This window comes from Pongo pygmaeus, chromosome 10 (assembly GCF_028885625.2).
Source record: "Pongo pygmaeus isolate AG05252 chromosome 10, NHGRI_mPonPyg2-v2.0_pri, whole genome shotgun sequence".
Taxonomy (NCBI): domain Eukaryota; kingdom Metazoa; phylum Chordata; class Mammalia; order Primates; family Hominidae; genus Pongo; species Pongo pygmaeus.
In genome coordinates, this window is record NC_072383.2 from 36,338,451 (window position 1) to 36,359,765 (window position 21,315).

Below are 21,315 nucleotides of genomic sequence, written 5' to 3' on the forward strand. Positions count from 1 at the left end.
CAAGAACAAGTCACAAAGCCAGAATTTGTACTTAGGTCTCTGATGCCAAAGCCCAAACTAAACCACCTCCTATGGTTACAAGATCCAACAATACTCAAATATTTTTATTTTTGAATTTTAAGGTATTAAAAATAAATTTAACCCACCTTTTCAGGAACTATTCCCAAACCTATTCCAAAGGCACTAACTTGGGTATTTAATTATGTTTCTCTTTGCCTAAAAGATGCTTTTTACCTCAAACTTATCGTAAATAGTAAGCTGAGTCAGAAGCAACTCAAACAATAGACTAAGTACTAGTGACCCTGGCAGAGATGCTTGATACTAAGTATTTGGGTTCTCTTTCAGGGTTTTTTTTTTTTCCTATTAGAAATCTTAAAAATTAAAAACAAAATGTCAAAGCAATGTTATGAAAAAAGCTGGAACAAGGGATTTCCAGGTTCTGAGGCAGCAAACTGAAACGAATTGCCTTAAGCCAATTGACTTCAGCATGCCCAGCACACTCACAGAAAACTCACATCAAAAAAGGGGCTGCATTAAACGTGGGCCCTACTGGCAGAATGACCAGTTTAGGTATAATTTCCCTTAAAAAGCTCATAGAAAAATTCAGATTTGATTGACAATATTCTTTTATATTCATTCCAAGTATAGGCCACATGCCATTCAGACTTTGCAGACTGTTGCCGCCCCGTCTGGGATGTGAGGAGCACCTCTGCCCGGCCGCCCCGTCTGGGAAGTGAGGAGCTCCTCTGCCCGGTCGCTCCGTCTGGGAGGTGAGGAGCACCTCTGCCCAGCCGCCCTGTCTGGGAGGTGAGGAGCACCTCTGCCCGGCCGCCACCCCGTCTGGAAGGTGAGGAGCGCCTCTGCCCGGCTGCCACCCCGTCTGGGAGGAAGTGAGGAGCACCTCTGCCTGGCCGCCCCGTCTGGGAGATGAGGAGCACCTCTGCCCGGCCGCCCGATCTGGGAGGTGAGGAGCACCTCTGCCCGGCCGCCACCCAGTCTGGGAGGAAGTGAGGAGCGCCTCTGCCCGGCCGCCCCCTCTGGGAAGTGAGGAGCGCCTCTGCCCAGCCGCCACCCCGTCTGGGAGGTGAGGAGCGCCTCTGCCCAGCCACCACCCCGTCTGGGAAGCGAGGAGCGCCTCTGCCTGGCTGCCCCGTCTGGGAGGTGAGGAGCGCCTCTGCCCGGCCGCCACCCCGTCTGGGAGGAAGTGAGGAGCGCCTCTGCCCAGCCACCCCGTCTGGGAAGTGAGGAGCGCCTCTGCCCGGCTGCCCCCTCTGGGAAGTGATGAGCGCCTCTGCCCGGCCGCCCATCATCTGGGAGGTGAGGAGCGCCTCTGCCCGGCCACCCCGTCTGGGAGGTGTACCCAACAGCTCCGAAGAGACAGCAACCATCGGGAGTGGGCCATGAGGACGATGGCGGTTTTGTTGAAAAGAAGGGGGGGAAGTGTGGGAAAAAGAGAGATCAGATTGTTGCTGTGTCTGTGTAGAAAGAGGTGGGCATAGGAGACTCCATTTTGTTCTGACTAGGAGAAATTCTTCTGCCTTGGGATGCTGTTGATCTATGGCCTTTCCCCCAGCCCCCTGCTCTCTGAAACATGTGCTGTGTCAACTCAGGGTTAAATGGATTAAGGGTGGTGCAAGATGTGCTTTGTTAAACAGATGCTTGAAGGCAGCATGCTCTTTAAGAGTCATCACCACTCCCAAATCTCAAGTACCCAGGGACACAAACACTGCAGAAGGCCGCAGGGATCTCTGCCTAGGAAAACCAGAGACCTTTGTTCATGTGCTTATCTCCTGACCTTCTCTCCACTATCATCCTATGACCCTGCCATATCCCCCTCTCCGAGAAACACCCAAGAATGATCAATAAATACTTCATAAAAAAAAAAAAAAGAAAACTAGTAAAGAGGAAAAGGTCCAATATTTGGAAAAACAGCAGGTTTAGAGGAAGTACGTAGAATCTAAGAACAAATGATGTTTATTTTGTTAGACTCACATGTAATTATTTTGTACTTCCCTGATTTTGCTTTATCTTTGTTAATGCTATAATTAAAAACACATTTGGGTAAAAAAAAAAAATAGAACCAATAAAATATTTCTGGTCCAAGAAAAAATAAGTAAATAAATATAAAACTAAAAAAAAAAAAAAAAAAAAAAAAAGAACTCTAGTAATGCTGTTATTGTAGGACTTCTGGCTATCCATTATCTGTATATACCAGTAACTTCCCTCTAACATCCAAAGCCAGCTTCAGAGAAAAGAAAAAGGCCTAGGAATCCTCTAAAGAGTTTTCCAAACAGCTTCACCTGTTCCATTGACAGAAAAATCTCAGGCAGCACTTAAAGCAGTGACAGCAATAAGGCAAAAGCTTAATGATAGCTATCATTATTAGCATGATTATTTCCATAGTCCCAGATCAGTCTTAAGAGGCAGCAAACAATCAGGTGATATAGTTTCAGGGCTAGATAAAGGCTGTCCCCTACCCTCAAATAATACTTCTACTAGGGTTGCTGGTGCTCGAATTTCCACCCCCAGAAAAGAATTCCTTTGGCTTTAGGCTCAGTTTGTGAAAATGCAAAGTCAAGATTGATAGAATTTTAAACTTATTTACATCAAGATTACCCAAATTTGTTAGATATCTTCAAGGCAAGTTTGCTAAGGAAAGGAAAGGGAGGATTTGAGGGCATAAAAACAATCTTAGGGCAAAAACGGATAAATGAGGAGAGAGTTTTCCAGTGAGACAGACCCAATTATGCAAACAAGGGAGTGGGCTCCAGGGTCAATATTAATTCGCAAATTAGTGGCCTGTACCAATTTAGCACCATCGCTCATCTCCTTCTCAAAATCGTCTATGATATAGCGGTGATGCTGCTTTATTTACAGGGCAACTAACCGAAAGAACGTCAGGACAACGAGTTTGCAATTTACAGTCTCTGGACAGGGTTGAAAGTCAGCTTTTTTTTTTTTTTTTTTTTGAGATGGAGTCTTGCGCTGTCGCCCAGGCTGGAGTGCAATGGCACGATCTCAGCTCATTGCAACATCCACCTCCCGGGTTCAAGCGATTCTCCTGTCTCAGTCTCCCGAGCAGCTGGGACTACAGGCGCGTGCCACCACGTCCAGCTAATTTTTGTATTTTTAGTAGAGACGGAGTTTCACCATATTGGCCAGGCTGGTCTCGAACTCCTGACGTCGTGATCCGCCCGCCTTGGCCTCCCAAAGTGCTGGGAATACAGGCGTATAAACTGTACTCAGCCACCGCGCCCGGCCGAGAGTCAGTGCTTACAAGCACTCAAATGTGGGCCCGAAAACAAAACAAAACAAAACAAAAGTCGTGACTTCCCAGATCTTAGGTAAGGCATAGATTCGTCTGCAAGGAGGGCCGAAATCTCTACCTATCAGGCAAAAGGCAAAAAGCCCGGAAGGGTGGGGGAGAAGCAAGCTGGAAGGCTCCAGGAAGTGGGTGGGGAGGAAGCTGCCAGGTTGGAGCCAACCCTAGCAACAGCAGGTTTGCACACGCCTAGCAGAAGAAGTCCCGGGCCGAAGCGTGCAGCGGTCACCAGCGCTTTTGGCAGTGCTGTCCCCTTCGATTCCGGTCATCACCCAACCATCCAACCCGGGTTTGGGACGGAAAACCGGCTTGTAAAGTGGGCGGCGGCCGGTGTTCCCGCAGCTGAGTCACAGCCCAGCCAACTTTTACAGCGTTTCCCAGAAAGAAAATACAAAGTCTCAGTCCCGGAGCCCACCACTCGCTTCTAATTCCCGCTCCCTTGTGTCACCTGACCCGGGGTAACTCCAGCCCCACTACTGAGATATTTCCCACTCATGGCGCAACTTCTCGCCAACGCAAAGCCTCGTGGTACCCCGAGCGCTCTCCAAGTGCTACCAACCCCGCAGATGAGAGGGCAGGAGGGAGGGGAAGGGCTGGGTCCTCACCTGCAGGACACGGACACCTCCACCCGCGTGGCTGGGATGGCAGCGCTCAGCTGGTTCAAGTCCCCGATGCCCGCAGTGCTGGTGTAGCGGCTGTCCATATTGGGAGGAGGCGCCTTGGACTTGTCTGGCGCCCACAACCAGAGCTCGGGCGGACTGAGGGCTAGCTCCCGTCAGGCGGGGATGGGGGTTGAGGGTGGAGGCAGAAGAAGGAGGCGGAGGCAGCGCGCGGGATGGGGGAGGGAAGGGAGGAGGCGGACCTCAGCGCAGAGCCACGAGGGAACCGCGAGCCAGTCCTGGGTGAAACTGACGCTGCCGGGGAAGTGGCGCGCGGGGATCCCGGCTTCCCAGCCCCCTTCCGGCAGACAGCAGCCCGGGCGGGGGACGCACTCCGTGATCCCCTCCTGGCTGGAGGGGTCAGGCTTGGTGGACCCAGCAAGCAGCCTGATGGAGTAGGTGGCACCAGAAGCAGACCCCTACCGTCCAGGACGGCAAGCCCTCGCCGGCTCTGCTTGCTTTTAGGTTTTGTCTCCACCTCTGCACACCCACAATCGCCTTCTGGGCCGCGACAGCTTCCTTCTGTCAATCAGGTGTGGACGGGAAGGTCTCGAAGTTTCCTCGCCTGAGTTGAAAGCTGGAGGTGGGGGCACCTCTGCCCGTTCCTAACTGCCCCGTTATAAGGTCCCCTCCCCACAATTGGTTCTCACCTCGCCCTCGGAGCTCATGGGAGATCCCTCCGTCCCTCCTACTGTGCCCTCGGGCAGATAAGTCTGGTCCCAGCTTCTGGACTGCCCACTGTCGGCCACTTGAGAGTTGGGGACGGTGGGGCATTGTGACGCTCTCCAACCTTGGAACGCGGTGGCAAAGTGGCCGATCAATATATGAGACAAGTGGGGGCGGGGGGGCGGACTCTAGGGTGGAAAAAACAATACTACTTGTGATTTAAGGGAGCAATCTGGATTCTGTCTCCCCTTGGTTCTTTGGACCTTAGAGGTCTGACGGCGACAATCCTCCTACAGTAAGGGCTCTTCTGGGTCCCTCGTTTCCAAAGGCATGAAAGTTATGACCTGAAAATGGGGGCCGGGGGGGGGGGGCGGTGGTGTCACAACCATATAACGCAGCTCCTTCAGCCGACTCCCACCCGCAAGACCTGAGACCTGACGGATAAAAGCAGAGAGGAGTCAGAGTGAGCGCCGCGTTTGGGAAACTGCATTCCAGGGCAGCAAGACCGGTGCCAAGACGGAGTCGTGGCAAAAGCATCCGGAGGTAGACGCGGCGCCCCTCCACTGCAGGGACCTTTGTTCCCCGCGCCTTCCCTCCTGCCTCACCCGAGCGCCTGCGGGTCCCGGGCGCTCGCCACCAGGCGGCGACGGAGAACAGGATGCGGCGCAGCTGGAAGGCGGAGGGTGGAGAGGGGGCGGGTGTCCGTCCGATTTAACGCTCCAAGCACGGAGTTTCCAGCTGGTTGGGCTAAGTCCGGAAGGAGCAGTTCTTGCGGTGGAGGACTTGTCTTGCGTTGTAACGTTTTAATCCACTTGCGGCCTCCTGCCTAGAGAACCTATGGAGGCGGGTGAGAGTGTGTAGGTGCAGTCTTGCCGCTTCCCCTGCCGAGTGTACTTCTGTTTCTTCTTGCTTTCCTTTCCTGATTTCCCCACCCACCGCTTTTTCCTCTTTTTTTTTCTTCCTCTTGTCCTATTACAAATTAAACTGTAGTTTACTGCGATTTGGAAATGCCCTAAAGCTCCAGGCATTTCTGTTATGCTGCTCAGAATTAATTTGGCATAGAGATCTAGGTTTTTTTTAAGCTCTCCAGAATTTTACTTTACAGAAGCCTACTGAAGAGATGAAACTTGAGAACTTTAGTAGTCAACATGTGGGATACTTACGTCCAATTTGTTTCCACTTCAGTGAGGTATAACTGATCTATAATGAACTGCACATAAAGTGCATCCATCATTCAATAAATGGTGACTCATGTATCTGCCTGTGAAGCCATCACCAAAATCAAAATAATGAATCATTCCATCATCCCAAAAGTTTTCTTATGTCGTAATCAGTACCTCCTTTCATCACTGAAACAACCCTCTAAGCAACCACTGATCTTTATGTCACTATAGAAGAGTTTGCATTTTTAAAAATTATGTATGTGGAATCATAAAGCAGGTAGTATTTTTGGTCTGGCTTCTTCCACTAAGCAAAGTCCTTTTGAGATTCATCTATGTTAGCATCAATAGTTCATTCTACTTTTTTTAATATTTATTCATATATACAAATTTATTTCATTGTATATATGCGCTATAAATTGTCCATTCACCTGATGATGGACATTTTGGTTGTTCGAACTTTGGGCAATTACAAATAAAACTGATATGAACACATATGTACAACTCTTTCTGTGGACGTATGTTTTCATTACTTCTGGGTAAGTACCTAGGAGTGGAACAGCTGGATCATATGGAATGTGTATGTTTAACTTTTTAAGAAACTATTAAGTCCAGGTGCGGTGGCTCATGCCTGTAATCCCAGCGCTTTGGGAGGGTGAGGTGGGCGGATCATGAGGTCAAGAGATCGAGACTATCCTGGCCAACATGGTGAAACCCTGTCTCTACTAAAAATACAAAAATTAGCCGGGCATAGTGGTGTGCGCCTGTAGTCCCAGCTACTCCGGAGGCTGAGGCAGGAGAATCGCTTGAACCCCTGAAGCAGAGGTTGCAGTGGGCAGAGATTGATCGTGCCACTGCACTCCAGCCTAGGGACAGAGCGAGACTCTGTCTCAAAAAGAAAAAGAAACTGTTAAACTTTTTTTTCAAAAGAGTTTTACTACTTTTCTTTCCCACAACAGTATGTAAGAGATCTGGTTGCACACATCCTTGCCAACATTTATTATGGTCTTTTAAATTTTAGCTTATCTAACAGATGTGTAGCAATATCTCATGTGGCTTCATGACTAATGATGTTGAACGTATTTTCCTATGTCTTTTTGCTATGTGTATACATATCTTCTTTGGTGAAGTGTCTTCATATATTTTACTTATTTTTTATTAGGTTGTTGGTGTTCTTTCTGAGTTTTGAGAATTATCTATTCTCTATCCAAGACCTTTATCACATGTGGTTTACAAAATATTTTCTGACAGTCTGTGGCTTGTGTTTTCATTCTCCTGTCTATCAAAGAGAAGAAGTTTCTAATTTTGATGAATCTAGTTCTTCAACTTTATCTATTATAAATCATAATATTGGTGTCAAAACTAAGAAATATTTGTCTAATGTGAGATCACAAAAATTATCATCTTCTATACTTTCCCCTAAAATTTCAGTTTTAGGTTTTACATTTATCTCTATAATTTATTATGGTTTTTCTAATCAAAGTTCTCATTTTTACACATTGTCATCAGATTTTGCCAGCACCATTTGTTGAAAATACTACCTTTTCATTGAAAAATCTTTGCATCCTTTGCCAAAAATTAACATACATCTAGGAGTCCATTTTTTTAGACTCTATCCTATTCCATTGACCTATTTGTCTTTCTTTAAACCAATGCCACAGTCTTTAAAATAACTCTTTTAAGAGCTTTAAAATAACTCTTAAAGTCAGGTAGTATAACTTTTCCAACTTTGATCCTCTTCAAAATTGTTTTTTCATTTTTAATCTTTCTCATTTTCATATAAATTTTAGAATTAGCTAGACAAGGTCCACAAAAAGTCTTGTTGAGATTTTCATTGGGGTTGCATTGATTCTATGGACAAATTAGAGAATAATTGACATCTGATCCAAATGTATCTTCTGATCTATGAACATTATATATCTTTCCATTTATTTAGGTCTTCCTTAATATATGTCAGCAGTGGAGTGGTGTGCTTAAGGAGAGAGAGACTTGGAAAAATACAGACCGAGAACAAGGCCATGTGGAGATAGAGGCAGAGACTGAAGTTGTGCCACCAAAGGCAAAGAATATCAAGTATTGTCAGTAACCACAGGAAGCTGGAAGAGGCCAAGAAAGATTTTTCTTAGAGACCTTGGAAGGAGCCTGACCCTGGAACACCTTGATTTTAGACTTCTGGCCCCAAAAACTGTGAAAGAATAAATTTCTGTTGTTTTAAGCAATTCGGCTTGCAGTAATTTGTTACAGCAGCCCTAAGAAAAGTAATACATATCGATAACATTTATTATTTCCATTTTGCTGACTCTTTCAAGTTCTGTGCTTATAAATTCATCATAGTGAAGTAAGCTTTAAATGATAAAACTTAGAAAGTATACTCAAATTCTGTTGCTATAGTTAGCACAATACAGAAAGGAATATAATTTTTAAAAATAAATTTTAATAATATAAATATAAATTATGACATGTCTAAACTTTTATTTTGGAGATTTTATAATAAAAAGTTTATATTTATTAAAATCCATTTAAACTGATAACATAAAGCCCTTGGAATATGCTAAAAATCAAAGATAAGTTACATTTACTATAACATAATAAACCATCATTCACTGAATCAGTGATTTAGCAAACATTAATTCAATGTCTGCTATGCACTAGGCATTATACTAGATCTAAGAGCTAAAGCTCCTTCTGGCACTTATAGACCAAATAAAAGTTAGCAAGGAGATACATTATTGGGTAAAGATTATACTGACTGAATCATTGAGCTCTGTTTTTTAAATAGTTTCAACTTTTAGATCTCTGAGGTACATGTGCAGGTTTGTTAAATAGATAGATTGTATAATGTTGAGGTTTGGGATGCAAATTATCCTGTCACCCAGATAGTGAGCACAGTTCCCAAAAGTTTGCCTCCATCCTTCCCATCCCCCTCTATTAGTCCCCAGTGTCTGTTGTTGCCATCTTTATGTCCATGAGCACCCAAAGTTTAGTCCTCACATATAAATAAGAATGTGCAGTATTTGGTTTTCTGTTCCTGAATTAATTTTCTTAGAATACTGGCCTCAGGCTGCATCTGTGTTACAAAGAATATGATTTTGTTCATTTTTATGGCTGTCTAGTATTCCGATGGTGCATATGTACTACATTTTCCTCATCCGATCCACTGTTGATGGGCGCCTACATTAATGCCACATCTTGGTTATTGTGAATCATGGAGTTCTTTTCATTACTGAGATTTTATTATTTCACAAGATTAGAGAAGACTTCAGTTTGTAAATTAAATGATTATTAACCATTATTTTCAGAAGGACTTATTTACAAAATAGCTTGGTTAAGGAGAGGCTAATGAGAAAAACACATGAAGAGAAAGACCAAACCAAAAAAAAAAACACTGTTGAGTCTCCAATGAGAGCAACAAAACAGAAAGAAGGGAACATACTTTTTGAAGAATGTCCCTGAAACAGTGTATGCTTATAATATAAGGATAAAATGTATTTACCTTGCCTGGCAAGTGATGTATCAGCTCACACATAATCCAAAACAAATTGGACTGAGCATTTCTTCAGGGTATAGCTTCATCATGGAACATTTGCGCTACTGGCTCCAACAACTATCCTAGCCAAAGATAAGTCAGAAATACCAGCATTGCCCTATGCTCACCTTTAAAATACCCTCAGGAAATTGAAGAAAATACATAGTTCTCTAACCTCTGTGGATAGCTTTATAATTACTTTAGCTACTTGACCTGCTCTATGAAGACACAGCTTAAAATAAAATAAACTTATATCGCAGCAAAAATGGGCTAGTTGTTCAATTTTAGGGAGTGACAGATGAGGGAAGACATTGTGATGAGAGGCCAAAACATGTTTTCTGAGTACCTGCCTTCTCGCTGGATCAGATAACCACCTGGTTTTAAACCATACAAAGTGGATCAAGTCTGTAAACAATTCAATCATTTCAAACATTCACATTGTCAATATCACTAACACTTTTTGCTTAAAGTTACCTTTGTGACCAAGTAAGATCAATGTCTCACCAACCTCATAAATTACCACCTTGCCAATAGCTAAGACGGTCGGAAGACTATCACTTTTAAAATCAACTTTAAAATACTACAAATAATAACAGAGTTAAGAACTGTCATGAATAAGTGTCTAGGGACAGTAAATCCAATATTTTAATCAAGTAACACTTTTCTAAGGGACCATGTATGATTATTTAGGTAAACCTAGTCTCAAGTAAATGTTTCCAAAGTAAATTTTACACTTAAGAGAGCACATAGAATGCAAAATCTTTCCAATTTCAGAATTTCACACTTCATATTTAAGCATATAATTTATTTCACATGATGTTTTGAAGTTCTTGGGTTGGTTTGGATATTCGTTTTCCATTATCAGAGTCAACTGGCTCCACCCACTGGCTACTCGGTAAAGGGAGGCCATAAACTTGCAGGAGTCACGGGAGAGTGTAGATCAGAAACGTGACCAAACGGAGGTTAGTTATTTCACTATAACTGAATCTTCGATTATTTTTAATGATAATACTTCAGCTATCTATTGTTGTATAACTAGCCCTCCAGCATTTAGTCATGCAAAACAACATGATTTTACTCTTTTTCATGATTCTTTGGGTCAGGAATTAGGGCATGGCTTGGCCAGGCAGTTCTGCTCCATGTAGCATCAGTTTGGGTCATACACATGGCTGCATTCAGCCACAGGCTGGCTGGACTGGAAAATCCAACAAGCCTTCATTCCCGTGTCTGGCAGTTCACTGCCTTTCCCCCCAGTAGCTGCTCTGTAGTTTCTCCTCCTTCTCGAGTCTCTCCTGAGCTTCTCCACAACACAGTGGCTGGCTTTCGCAGAGCCAAAGTGGAAGCTGCCTGGTCTCTGAAAGCCTTGGCCCAGAACTGGCACAGCGTCACTGATTTCTCATTGTCAAAGCAAGTCTCAAGGCCATTGTAAGGAGTTGGAGGGAGCGGGGTGGCTGACTTGACTTACAGGGTAGAGCAGCATGCACGTATTATGAGGGAAGGAATTGATGGCAGGCATCCTTGGGGACTACCTACTTAAAATAGTAAATAGAGGCTAAAATAGCATGTATCCCCCACTTTAAAAAAAAAGACATTCTTTTTTTTTCACTAGTTTAGACTTTTTCTAATTGAAAAGAACAAATACATTTAAGGAACCAGAAATCTCGTAGCTTACATTGTAATGAGTAGGCTCATAGTAGTGAGCAAGTATTTGTCTTTAAGAATTGCTGTTATGCCAACTATAGGCTGAACAGTGGAGGTGGAGGAAGAAATACAGAAGACATGAAGGATATCTTCCCTCCTTCCAAACATCTTGGAGTTTAGTGTGAGACCCAGCTTCAATTCATTGCACCAATAAAGAATATGAAAGAGCAAGAAACAAGCAATGATTTGTCATGAGATAATGTGATATAGACTAATGTAATTGATGCTCAAGGGAAGACATATTAATGAGAAAGACAAGCTATTAAAACTTTCCTGGAAAGATGGGACTTGACACTTTCCAAGAGGTAAAAAAAGACAACTGACCAATATAGAAAAGGGTTACAACATAAGTAAATATAGCAGTAAAATTAAGTACTACATATGTTTGCACAGCAGAAAGACAACCAAACTCACCAAAGAAGTGTGCAAATTTGGATAGACAGCACAAAGTTATCTTAAAAGATCTTGTAATTAAAGTGAGGATATGTAAAAGTTTCAGCAATCTAAAATTATACAATTCTGAACTGTAGTAGAGTAGCCATGAGTCACAAGTGGCATAAATTAATTGCTATTTAATAAAATTTAAAATACAGTTCTTCCGTTGCACGATTAGGTGGGTGCAAAAATAATTGCAGTTTTTGCAACTAAAAGTAATGGCAAAAACTGCAATTACTTGTGCACCAACCTAATACATTTCAAGTGCTCAATATCCACACGTGGCTATGGGCTACCCTATTGAATAGTGCAGATGATAGAAGATTTCCTTTACTCTCTAAAGTCCTTTTTTTTGGGCGGCGGGGAGATGGAGTCTCACTCTGTCACCCAGGCTGGAGTGCAGTGGCACGATCTCAGCTCACTGCAACCTCCACCCCCCAGGCTCAAGCAATTCTCCTGCCTCAGCCTCCTGAGTACCTCGGATTACAGATGCAAGCCACCACGCTCGGCTAATTTTTGTATTTTAGTTGAGATGGGGCTTCACCATGTTGGCCAGGCTGGTCTCGAACTTCTGTCCTCAGGTGACCCGCCCACCTCGGCCTCACAAAGTGCTGGGATTATAGGCGTGAGCCACCACTCCCAGCCTACTGTCTAAAGTTCTATTGGATAGTGCTGACAACCTATTCTACTTCCTAAATATTTCTGAAATCTCCTCAACTTTCACATTCTCTCATCCACTCCATTAATGGTAGACATTAGTTCAGTCTATGGTAATCTTTCACCCCGGTTAATGCAACACTCTCCTACCTTGTCTCCCTGTTTCCAGTCTCTTCCTCCAATCTGCTCCTCATTCCATGGCTAGAATGCACTTTATAAAACATTAATCTGATCTTGTCAAAATCCTTTCTAAATTGTTCATACCACTCTCCTTGTCTGTAATACTCCTCTCTGCCTTCTTCTTTAGCTAACACTTACATATTTGGCCCCAAATCAGATGTCACTACCTCAACAAAGTCTTTTCAGGTACTTCTGAGTCTCAATATTCTTACCTGTTAAATGATACCATTATGTGTGATATACAGTTAGTGAAAATTAGAGAAAATGTATGTAATTCATTTAGCACTTAACACTTAAAATGAGAGTAGTGATGCTGATTATAGTGATGACCATAATTTGGTGGTGATGGTTTAAGCCCTCTGGCTCTATTTTCTTACATAAGCTTCCCAGAGGAGCATTCCAAGCGTCACCTATCTCCCAAGTAATAATTTAAAATTACTTATGTGGCTTATATGACTAAGAGGCATCTACATTCACTACAGTTCAGCCACACAGCCTTCCCTGAACTATTCTAACTTACTTTGCCCCTCTCCTTCTCAAAGCTTTTAAACTGTACTTCTTTTTAATTCTGTCTTACTTGGTCAACTCCTGTTCAGTCCTCATGGCCTACCTAAAATGTCATTTCCTCATGGAAGTGTTCAATAAATACTCTCATTTGCATTGCTTTTTAAATAATGAACCTAGCAGGACAACTTAATGCATAGAGAAGAGACATATATGAAATCTGAGGATTCCTTTATCTAATAAAGAAAATAGCAGTATGTTTCTTATAGAGTTGTAGACATTTATTTGAATATGATTACTCAATGATACCCAGCTAACATTGAGAGACTTCCTAGAATAAAGCCTTTACTCCTTGAAATCCAGATGTCTTTGAAAGGGGCCTGTCCATAAGAATTTTACAAGGATATTTTTTCATGATTATTAAGCACAGAACAAGACTTATTTTTTATAAATGTTTTCGGCCTCTAAATTTATCAAAAATGTCTTCTAAGTAGCTTTTCACTAAATCTGCTAATTCAGAGAGTTTGATTTTTCAAGACTGCTGAAAGAAATCCAATTGCAAGAATGAATCAGAAAGGGCAGGCCTAAAGAATTCTGAAACTTTTCAAAAGAATACAAGAAAAAATACATTCTTATAAAAGGAGTATGAAGTCTGAAGTATTTTGCGTCTACAGACACCTTCCTAAATGCCCAAAATAAGCGATAACTTTTAACTATCATAATTAGAATAAGCATTGTTTGACAGTTTGCTTAATACCTATTTCTCCTGCTAGACTTTGAGCCTCAAGGGCATAGGGGTCCATCTGTCTTACTCATTGATTGTCCCCTGCACTCAGTGTACACCGATGTGAGTGAGGTGCTATGTGGCCAAGGACTGTTGAAAGTATCTAAATTCACTTTGATATGTTTAGTTCAGCAACAGCTGAGCACTTGGATGGATTGTCCAACAGGTATTTGGGACTGGTGAGAGGACAAGATTGTTGATATTGGAATCAATAGCTTAGAATTAGCAGGTGATGCCAAGCATTTTGGTGAGTACTCCAGGAAAGAAAGGAAAAGAAGAAAAATAATGTGTATCTGGCCTTGGGAGAGAAAGACAAAGAAAGGTCCTACCAAGGAAACAAGTTGGGAAGAAGCACGTGGACAAACAGGAAAAGAAAAACAAACAAAAAACAGCAACAAGACACTAAAAAAAAGAAGACGCTATTAAGGGGAAAGATGTCAATGGGACCATTGTGGTAGAAGCTGCAAAGGCCACATTTCTGCCTTGTTTTTGTTGTCCCTGTGGGTTGCCTCACTCTTTTTCTTGGGCAGTTACCAATGTTACAGAATCCTCTAAAGATTTTCTGTAATCATCCAAAGACTGTCTTTCAGGTTCTTCTACCAAAATGTCCCAGGAGCCCAACTGTAGCTCCCACTGTGCTGTCTTGAGAATAAAGCTCACCCTACTTCACATGCCATTAATCCAGAAAATAGCTCTTAAGTAAGCAACTGCATGGCTGAGGGCCTCACATAGGAACAATCACCTCTGGCCTACTATAGCCAGATGTATGAAGAACTAATGCCTCATTTCCAAACCTGATTTAGATCGCTGCTAGAGCAGGGCAGATAAGCATTAATTAATATGCGGTCAGAGTCTGCTCTGGTTTCTTACCTGCGTGGATAATTAGAATGTGCAACCATGCAAAAAAGTAAAAATTTTGCTGGAAACTAGGGAAATAGAGACAGAGAGGAAAAAAAGAGTATAAATCTTACGTGTTTAGTAACTTGTTATAATTGACATTCTTATGAGCTAACCTAGCCTTTTCGGTATATTTGAAAATAATTATTTTAATTAGAAAATGTTAAAATACTATAGGACCTTTCTCTAACTGTCCAAGAGATTCAGGCAAAACTTGTAATTCACAAAACTGTTTTTCATAGTTATGTTAATTGCTGTTAAATTTACCATAATTTTGTGATAACAGATGCAATATTCTTTATCGAAAGTTCAAATAATTAAATTGTTGTTTCACAAGTGAGTCCCTTAGAATGTTGTAAAGTTTGGCTGGGTGCAAAGGCTCAAACCTATAATCCCAGCACTTTAGGAGGCCGAGGCAGGCAGATCACTTGAGGTCAGGAGTTCGAGACCAGCCTGGCCAACATGGTGAAACACCATCTCTACTAAAAATACAAAAATTAGCTGAGCATGGTAGTGGGAGCCTGTAAGTCTCACTACTTGGGAGGTTGAGGCAGAAAAGCCTGATACATAAAAGAACAAACTGATATACTGGACTTCATCAAAATTAAAAATGTTTATTATTTAAAAGGCATTCTTAAGAGAATAAAGACAAATCACATAGGAGAGGAAATATGTTGCAAAACATATATCTGATCAATGACAACAATATATAAAGAACTCAAAACTTAATAACAAACCTAACAACACAATTTGAAAAACTGAAAAACATTTGAACACACACTTCTCCAAAGAAGATATACAGACAGCAAATAAATACTTCAAAAAATGCTCAACATCATTAATTGTTATAAAAGTGCAAATTAAAATCACAGTAAGATACTAGAGCACACATATTAGGATGGCTAAAATAAAAGCAATTGGCTATACCAAGTATTGGTGAGGATATGGAGTAACTGGAACTTTTATATACTGCTGGTGGAAATGTAAAATGATACAGCCACTTTGGAAAACAGTTCGGAAGTCTGGACATTTCTTAAAAGTTAAACATACACTGATCATATGATGTATGAGTTTAACATACACTCATCATATGATCATATGATGTAGCCATTCGACCACTAGGTATTTGCCCAAGTAAACATATATTCATACAAAGATATATACATAGCAGCTTTATTTGTAATACTGAAAAAGCAAAACAGTGGAGAGTGATGGCTATAATGATAACCTTGACTGTGGTGGTGCTTTCGTGGTTGAATACATATGTCAAAATGTATCAAAAATGAACAGTTTAATTACATATACTTTATTGTATGTCAATAATACCTCAATAAAGCTTTTTTTTTTTTAAAAAAAAAAAAAGCACACACCATTTAACCTGGCATTTCCAATTGAGGAATCCATTGTACAGAAATGTTTGCAAATGTGTGAAATTATATTTGCCTAAGGTTACCTATTATATCAGTTAACAATATCAAAAGACTGGACACAAATTAAGTGTTCATCAGTAAGGAATTTGATAAATAAAGCATGTTTCACAGTTGAATATCATGCAGGCATAATAAAGAATATTTATTTTTAGTAGAGATGGGGTTTCACCATTCTGACCAGGCTGGTCTCCAACTTCTGACCTCAGATGATCCACCCACCTCAGCCTCCCCAAGTGCTGGTATTACAGGCATGAGCCACCGTGCCTGGTCAGATAAAATGATTATTATGTGGCCCTTCACTCAATTAAGGGAAGACAGCTTTTATTCTCAAATCTTTGTTATGATACATATAGTTAGCTAAAACTCTTAATTCTTTAAATATTTAATAAATATTTATTAGATCTCTGGGAAAATATTCAAGCAATTCAGTTGTACCAACTATTGCTTGTTTTCTACTCCAACAGTGATCCTTTCCATCCCACTGGCCACAAACAGACCCTAAAAGCATCTTACTTCCAGGTGTGTTTTCTCTCACTTTCCTTCCCACCATTCCTTCCTGCCTCCTTCTGTTTTCTTTTCATAAACTATGAAATACCACACTATGCCACAGATTTCTTGTGGCCTCTGGGATACTACATTTTTGGTATAGTAGCTCTCCATATGGCAGAGAAAAAAAGACTGATTTCTATGCATTCCGTTTGGTGTTTACAGGATCTCAATGTATCTCTATTAGGAGCTTTTAAAATCAGTACAAGAAAACTCATGCTTATCCCAGCATGAGTCAACATGTCAAAGAATGCCAACAAACATAAAAAAGGAAAATTAATATTTAAAAGGTCTATTCATTAATTCCATGTATATTTTAGAATGGCTTACCTTTAAGAGGCCACTAAAACCATTTTCCACTAAATCTTAGGTTTTGATGGTGGTGGTCGTGGTTGTGGTTGTTATGCTTGTTTTAAGAAGCATTTCTAGCGTGACTCATTGTATTAGCTGAGCAGTTAATTGTTCTGATTGCCAAGATTGACAACTACATTGAATTTTAAAATTTTTTAAAATTTGGTGGCTGGGTATGGTGCCTCACGCCTGTAATCCCAGCACTTTACAAGGCCGAGGAGGGCAATCACTTGAGGTCAGGAGTTTGAGACCAGCCTGGCCAACGTGGTGAAACACCATCTCTATTAAAAATACAAAAATTACCTTGGCATGGAGGCACATGCTTCTAGGTTGCAGTGAGCCAAAATCATTCCACTGCACTCTAGCCTGGGTGAGGGAGTGAGACTCTGTCTTAAAAAAAAAAAAAAAAAAAAAAAGTATCTTTTCTTTCTTGATAATGTACTATAACATTCAAAGAATCACAGGTTGGAAGGATGCAATATTCTTATTCTTTACAAGAGACTTTTTCCTGCTACTTTGTTTTTATTATGACGGTAGCCAAAAATAGCAGGATATTATGTAACTTCAATATATAGACTGCTAAATACATCTTCAGTACAAATCTCTTTTCATAAACCTGCTTTTTTTTCACACAAATGGTAGCTCCATGACTGCAGCATTTGTAAGTGAATGATAAAGTTCCAGATGGTGGTTTAACAACAGTATAACAGGTCCACATAAATAGGTTTGGTTAAGGAAGCAAAAAGTTGTATGTAGTCCAATACACATAGTCAAACCATTGGGGAAAAAATTAAACAACATTAAAAACTTCAAATAAGCTCTTTTTTTTGTTTCTGGTTGCAACCGATGTCTACCCGGCCCTCCACAATTGCAAACACAAAACATGTTTTCACCCAAAACAAAATGACCCACAAAAAAATAATTAAGTCAGTTTCCAAGAGACCGTGGCCATCCGTCAGCTGAGAGTGAGCCAAGACATGTGACTGCTGAGGCCAGGGCCTGGCACACAGTGACTCATGGTAAATATGTATTGAATGGATTCAAAATGGGAGGGTTTTTTTTTTTAATGTGAAGGAAAATTGGCAGAGTTAACTGGGAGGCAGTATGATTTTTCAATCCAGAGAGTTTTTAAAATTTAGAATTCTAATAATAAAGATGTTTTGTTTCCTTTTACATATGTATTATAGGCTATGAATGACATGTGAAAATGTATACATTAAGCATTTCGGAACCTCGAATGAAATTCTCTGTATCAGATCACTTGTGAGGCAGTGAGAGCCAAAGTTGACGTATATTAAAGTCAATAACTATTTCTCATCAAAACCTTGTGAAATAAGTATTATTTAAAATAGGTATTATTTATTCCCATCCCACATAAGAAAATTTAGACTCAGGAAAACTCCGTGACTTAAAGGTCACATATCTAGAGCAAGTGGCAAATGGCTCCAATCAAATAACTCCAAAGGTTGAATTCTTCAAACTATAGCACTTAGCTTCCATTCCGTCATAGCCAATCTGTTCCTCCTCTGTATGTCCATACCATTTACAATTGCTCATAATCATTTAGCTCTGCTGACACAGCCTGTAATTGTGTATCATTTTATCTATTTACTATTTTATTAATTTCTGTTCTTTTCATTTTACTCTTTTCTTATGTGTCTTTTGTCTTTACTCTGTTTTCATTTTTTCTGACTTGCTAAGTTTAATCCTTAGTTTTTCACAATCTTTTTCATATTATAATACAAGGACTTAAAGCCATGAATTTCCCTATAGTACTGCTTTAGCTGCATTCCACAAGTTTTGGTATAGAGTACAGTTGCCTCTCAGTATCCATGGGAGCTTGGTTCCAGGACCCATATGGACACCAACATGCTCAAGTCTCTGATATAATATGCATAGTATTTGCATATAATCTCTGCACATCCTCCTGTATATTTTAAAGCATCTCTAGATTATTTATATTAGTATAATAGTACAGTGTAAATGTTATGTAAATGGTTACTATGCTGTGTTTTTTAGGGAATAATGACAAGGAAAAAGTCTGTACATAAATGAAATATTTTTAAAAATATTCTTGATCTGTGGTTGGTTGAATCCATGGATGTGAAACTCACAGGTACAGAGGGCTGACTGTACTTTGACTGCTGCTTTATAATATTTTACAAATTTCATTTTAACCAATTGATTGTATGGAGTCTATCTTTTTTCTCAAAAGAGTATCTTATCATCTTTTTATTATTGATTAATAATCCAATTACAATGTTATCTGATAAAATGGATTATATAATAACAGTTTTGAGTGTACGAAGACTTCTTTTATTATCTTATACATGTTTAGTTCAAGTAATTATCCGTAAATCTTCAAACATCACCATAAGAGGTCTTGAGAGGCCACTTAGTGTTTATCTCCATCTCAGACTATGAAAGACAGATAAATAGGTAAGTCTTCGACAAGGATTATTTTTATAACTTGATTGAAAATTCTCTAATAATATATCTGCTTTGGTGGAAAGGGATATTCAATAAATAGGGAAAACAACAGCATCAAAGCAAACGTTTATGTTTGTGCAGCGAGTAGATTTCAGTTCAATACGTAACTAACATCATATCTTCATAAATTAAATCTATGGGCGTTTAGAGTTATGCTACAATAGAAATACCTCCTTTTGGAGGAGTAGATAGAAGATGGATAGATAGATGATAGATAGATAGATAGATAGATAGATAGATAGATAGATAAATAGATAGATAGATAGATAGGTAGACTCTCAACAGGTTTTGCTTTGTAAAAATATACCCACACTCCAGGCTCCTGACTCATGCATGTAACATACTGAGAATATTCGCAGCTCAAACTATCTGACCAGCAGGTGGCACATGCCTACCTGCTAGGGAGTACAAATAACCAGTAACTGACTTTCTTACAATAAGCTGTTGTGAACAGCTGTGACTGCTCAGATTCAAATTTTTATATTACTTTTGTTTTAACTAAAGTTTTCTTTGCCCTCTCTTCTGCTTAGAGTACTACTTCAATCAAATAGAAAAAGGATCCTGTTTTAAAAAGAATTAATGGCATTTATTCTTTAATGTATTATGCTTCCTCAAACTCTGTTCCTAAGATACTCAATGGAATAAGATTATTATTTATAATAAGTTAAGCTTATATTCTTAAATAAGAAATTAAATCCTTTATTTGCTTCTCCTGCCTAATTGCCCTGGCCAGAACTTCCAACACTATGTTGAATAGGAGTGGTGAGAGAGGGCATCCCTGTCTTGTGCCAGTTTTCAAAGGGAATGCTTCCAGTTTTTGCCCATTCAGCAGGATATTAGCTGTGGGTTTGTCATTGATAGCTCTTATTATTTTGGCATACGTCCCATCAATACCTAATTTATTGAGAGTTTTTAGCATGAAGGGTTGTTGAATTTTGTCAAAGGCCTTTTCTGCATCTATTGAGATAATCATGTGGTTTTTGTCTTTGGTTCTGTTTATATGCTGGATTATATTTATTGATTTGTGTATATTGAACCAGCCTTGCATCCCAGGGATGAAGCCCACTTGATCATGGTGGATAAGCTTTTTGATGTGCTGCTGGATTCGGTTTGCCAGTGTTTTGCAATGGCAACAAAAGCCAAAATTGACAAATGGGATCTAATTAAACTGAAGAGCTTCTTCACAGCAAAAGAAACTGCCATCAGAGTGAACAGGCAACCTACAAAATGGGAGAAAATTTTCACAATCTACTCATCTGACAAAGGGCTAATATCCAGAATCTACAATGAACTCAAACAAATTTTCAAGAAAAAAACAAACAACCCCATCAAAAAGTGGGTGAAGGATATGAACAGACACTTCTCAAAAGGAGACATTTATGCAGCCAAAGGACACATGAAAAAATGCTCACCATCACTGGCCATCAGAGAAATGCAAATCAAAACCACAATGAGATACCATCTCACACCAGTTAGAATGGCAATCATTAAAAAGTCAGGAAACAACAGGTGCTGGAGAGGATGTGGAGAAATAGAAACACTTCTACATTGTCGGTGGGACTGTAAACTAGTTCAACCCCTGTGGAAGTCAGTGTGGCGGTTCCTCAGGGATCTAGAACTAGAAATACCATTTGACCCAGCCATCCCATTACTGGGTATATACCCAAAGGACTATAAATCATGCTGCTATAAAGACATGCACACGTATGTTGACTGCAGCATTATTCACAATAGCAAAGACTTGGAACCAACCCAAATGTCCAACAATGGTAGACTGGATTAAGAAAATGTGGCACATATACACCATGGAATACTATGCAGCCATAAAAAATGATGAGTTCATGTCCTTTGTAGGGACATGGATGAAATTGGAAATCATCATTCTCAGTAAACTATCACAAGGACAAAAAACCAAACACCGCATGTTCTCACTCATAGATGGGAATTGAACAATGAGAACACATGGACACAGGAAGGGGAACATCACACTCTGGGGACTGTTGTGGG

General features: G+C 40.4%; 1 protein-coding gene across 2 annotated transcripts in view; it reads right to left on the reverse strand.

Moving 5' to 3' along the window:
* Positions 1-5,302, reverse strand: part of CPNE8 (copine 8) — a 264,159-nt gene extending 258,857 nt beyond the window's left edge. The window contains exon 1 of one of the 2 annotated variants that reach the window (XM_054443312.2): positions 3,928-5,302. In XM_054443312.2, the coding sequence (XP_054299287.1) occupies positions 3,928-4,025 (98 nt within the window). In that variant the 5' untranslated portion in view covers positions 4,026-5,302. The remainder of the gene's footprint in view (positions 1-3,927) is intronic. The other variant, XM_063672626.1, reaches the window with a different exon arrangement.
* Between the last annotated feature and the right edge of the window lie 16,013 nt (positions 5,303-21,315).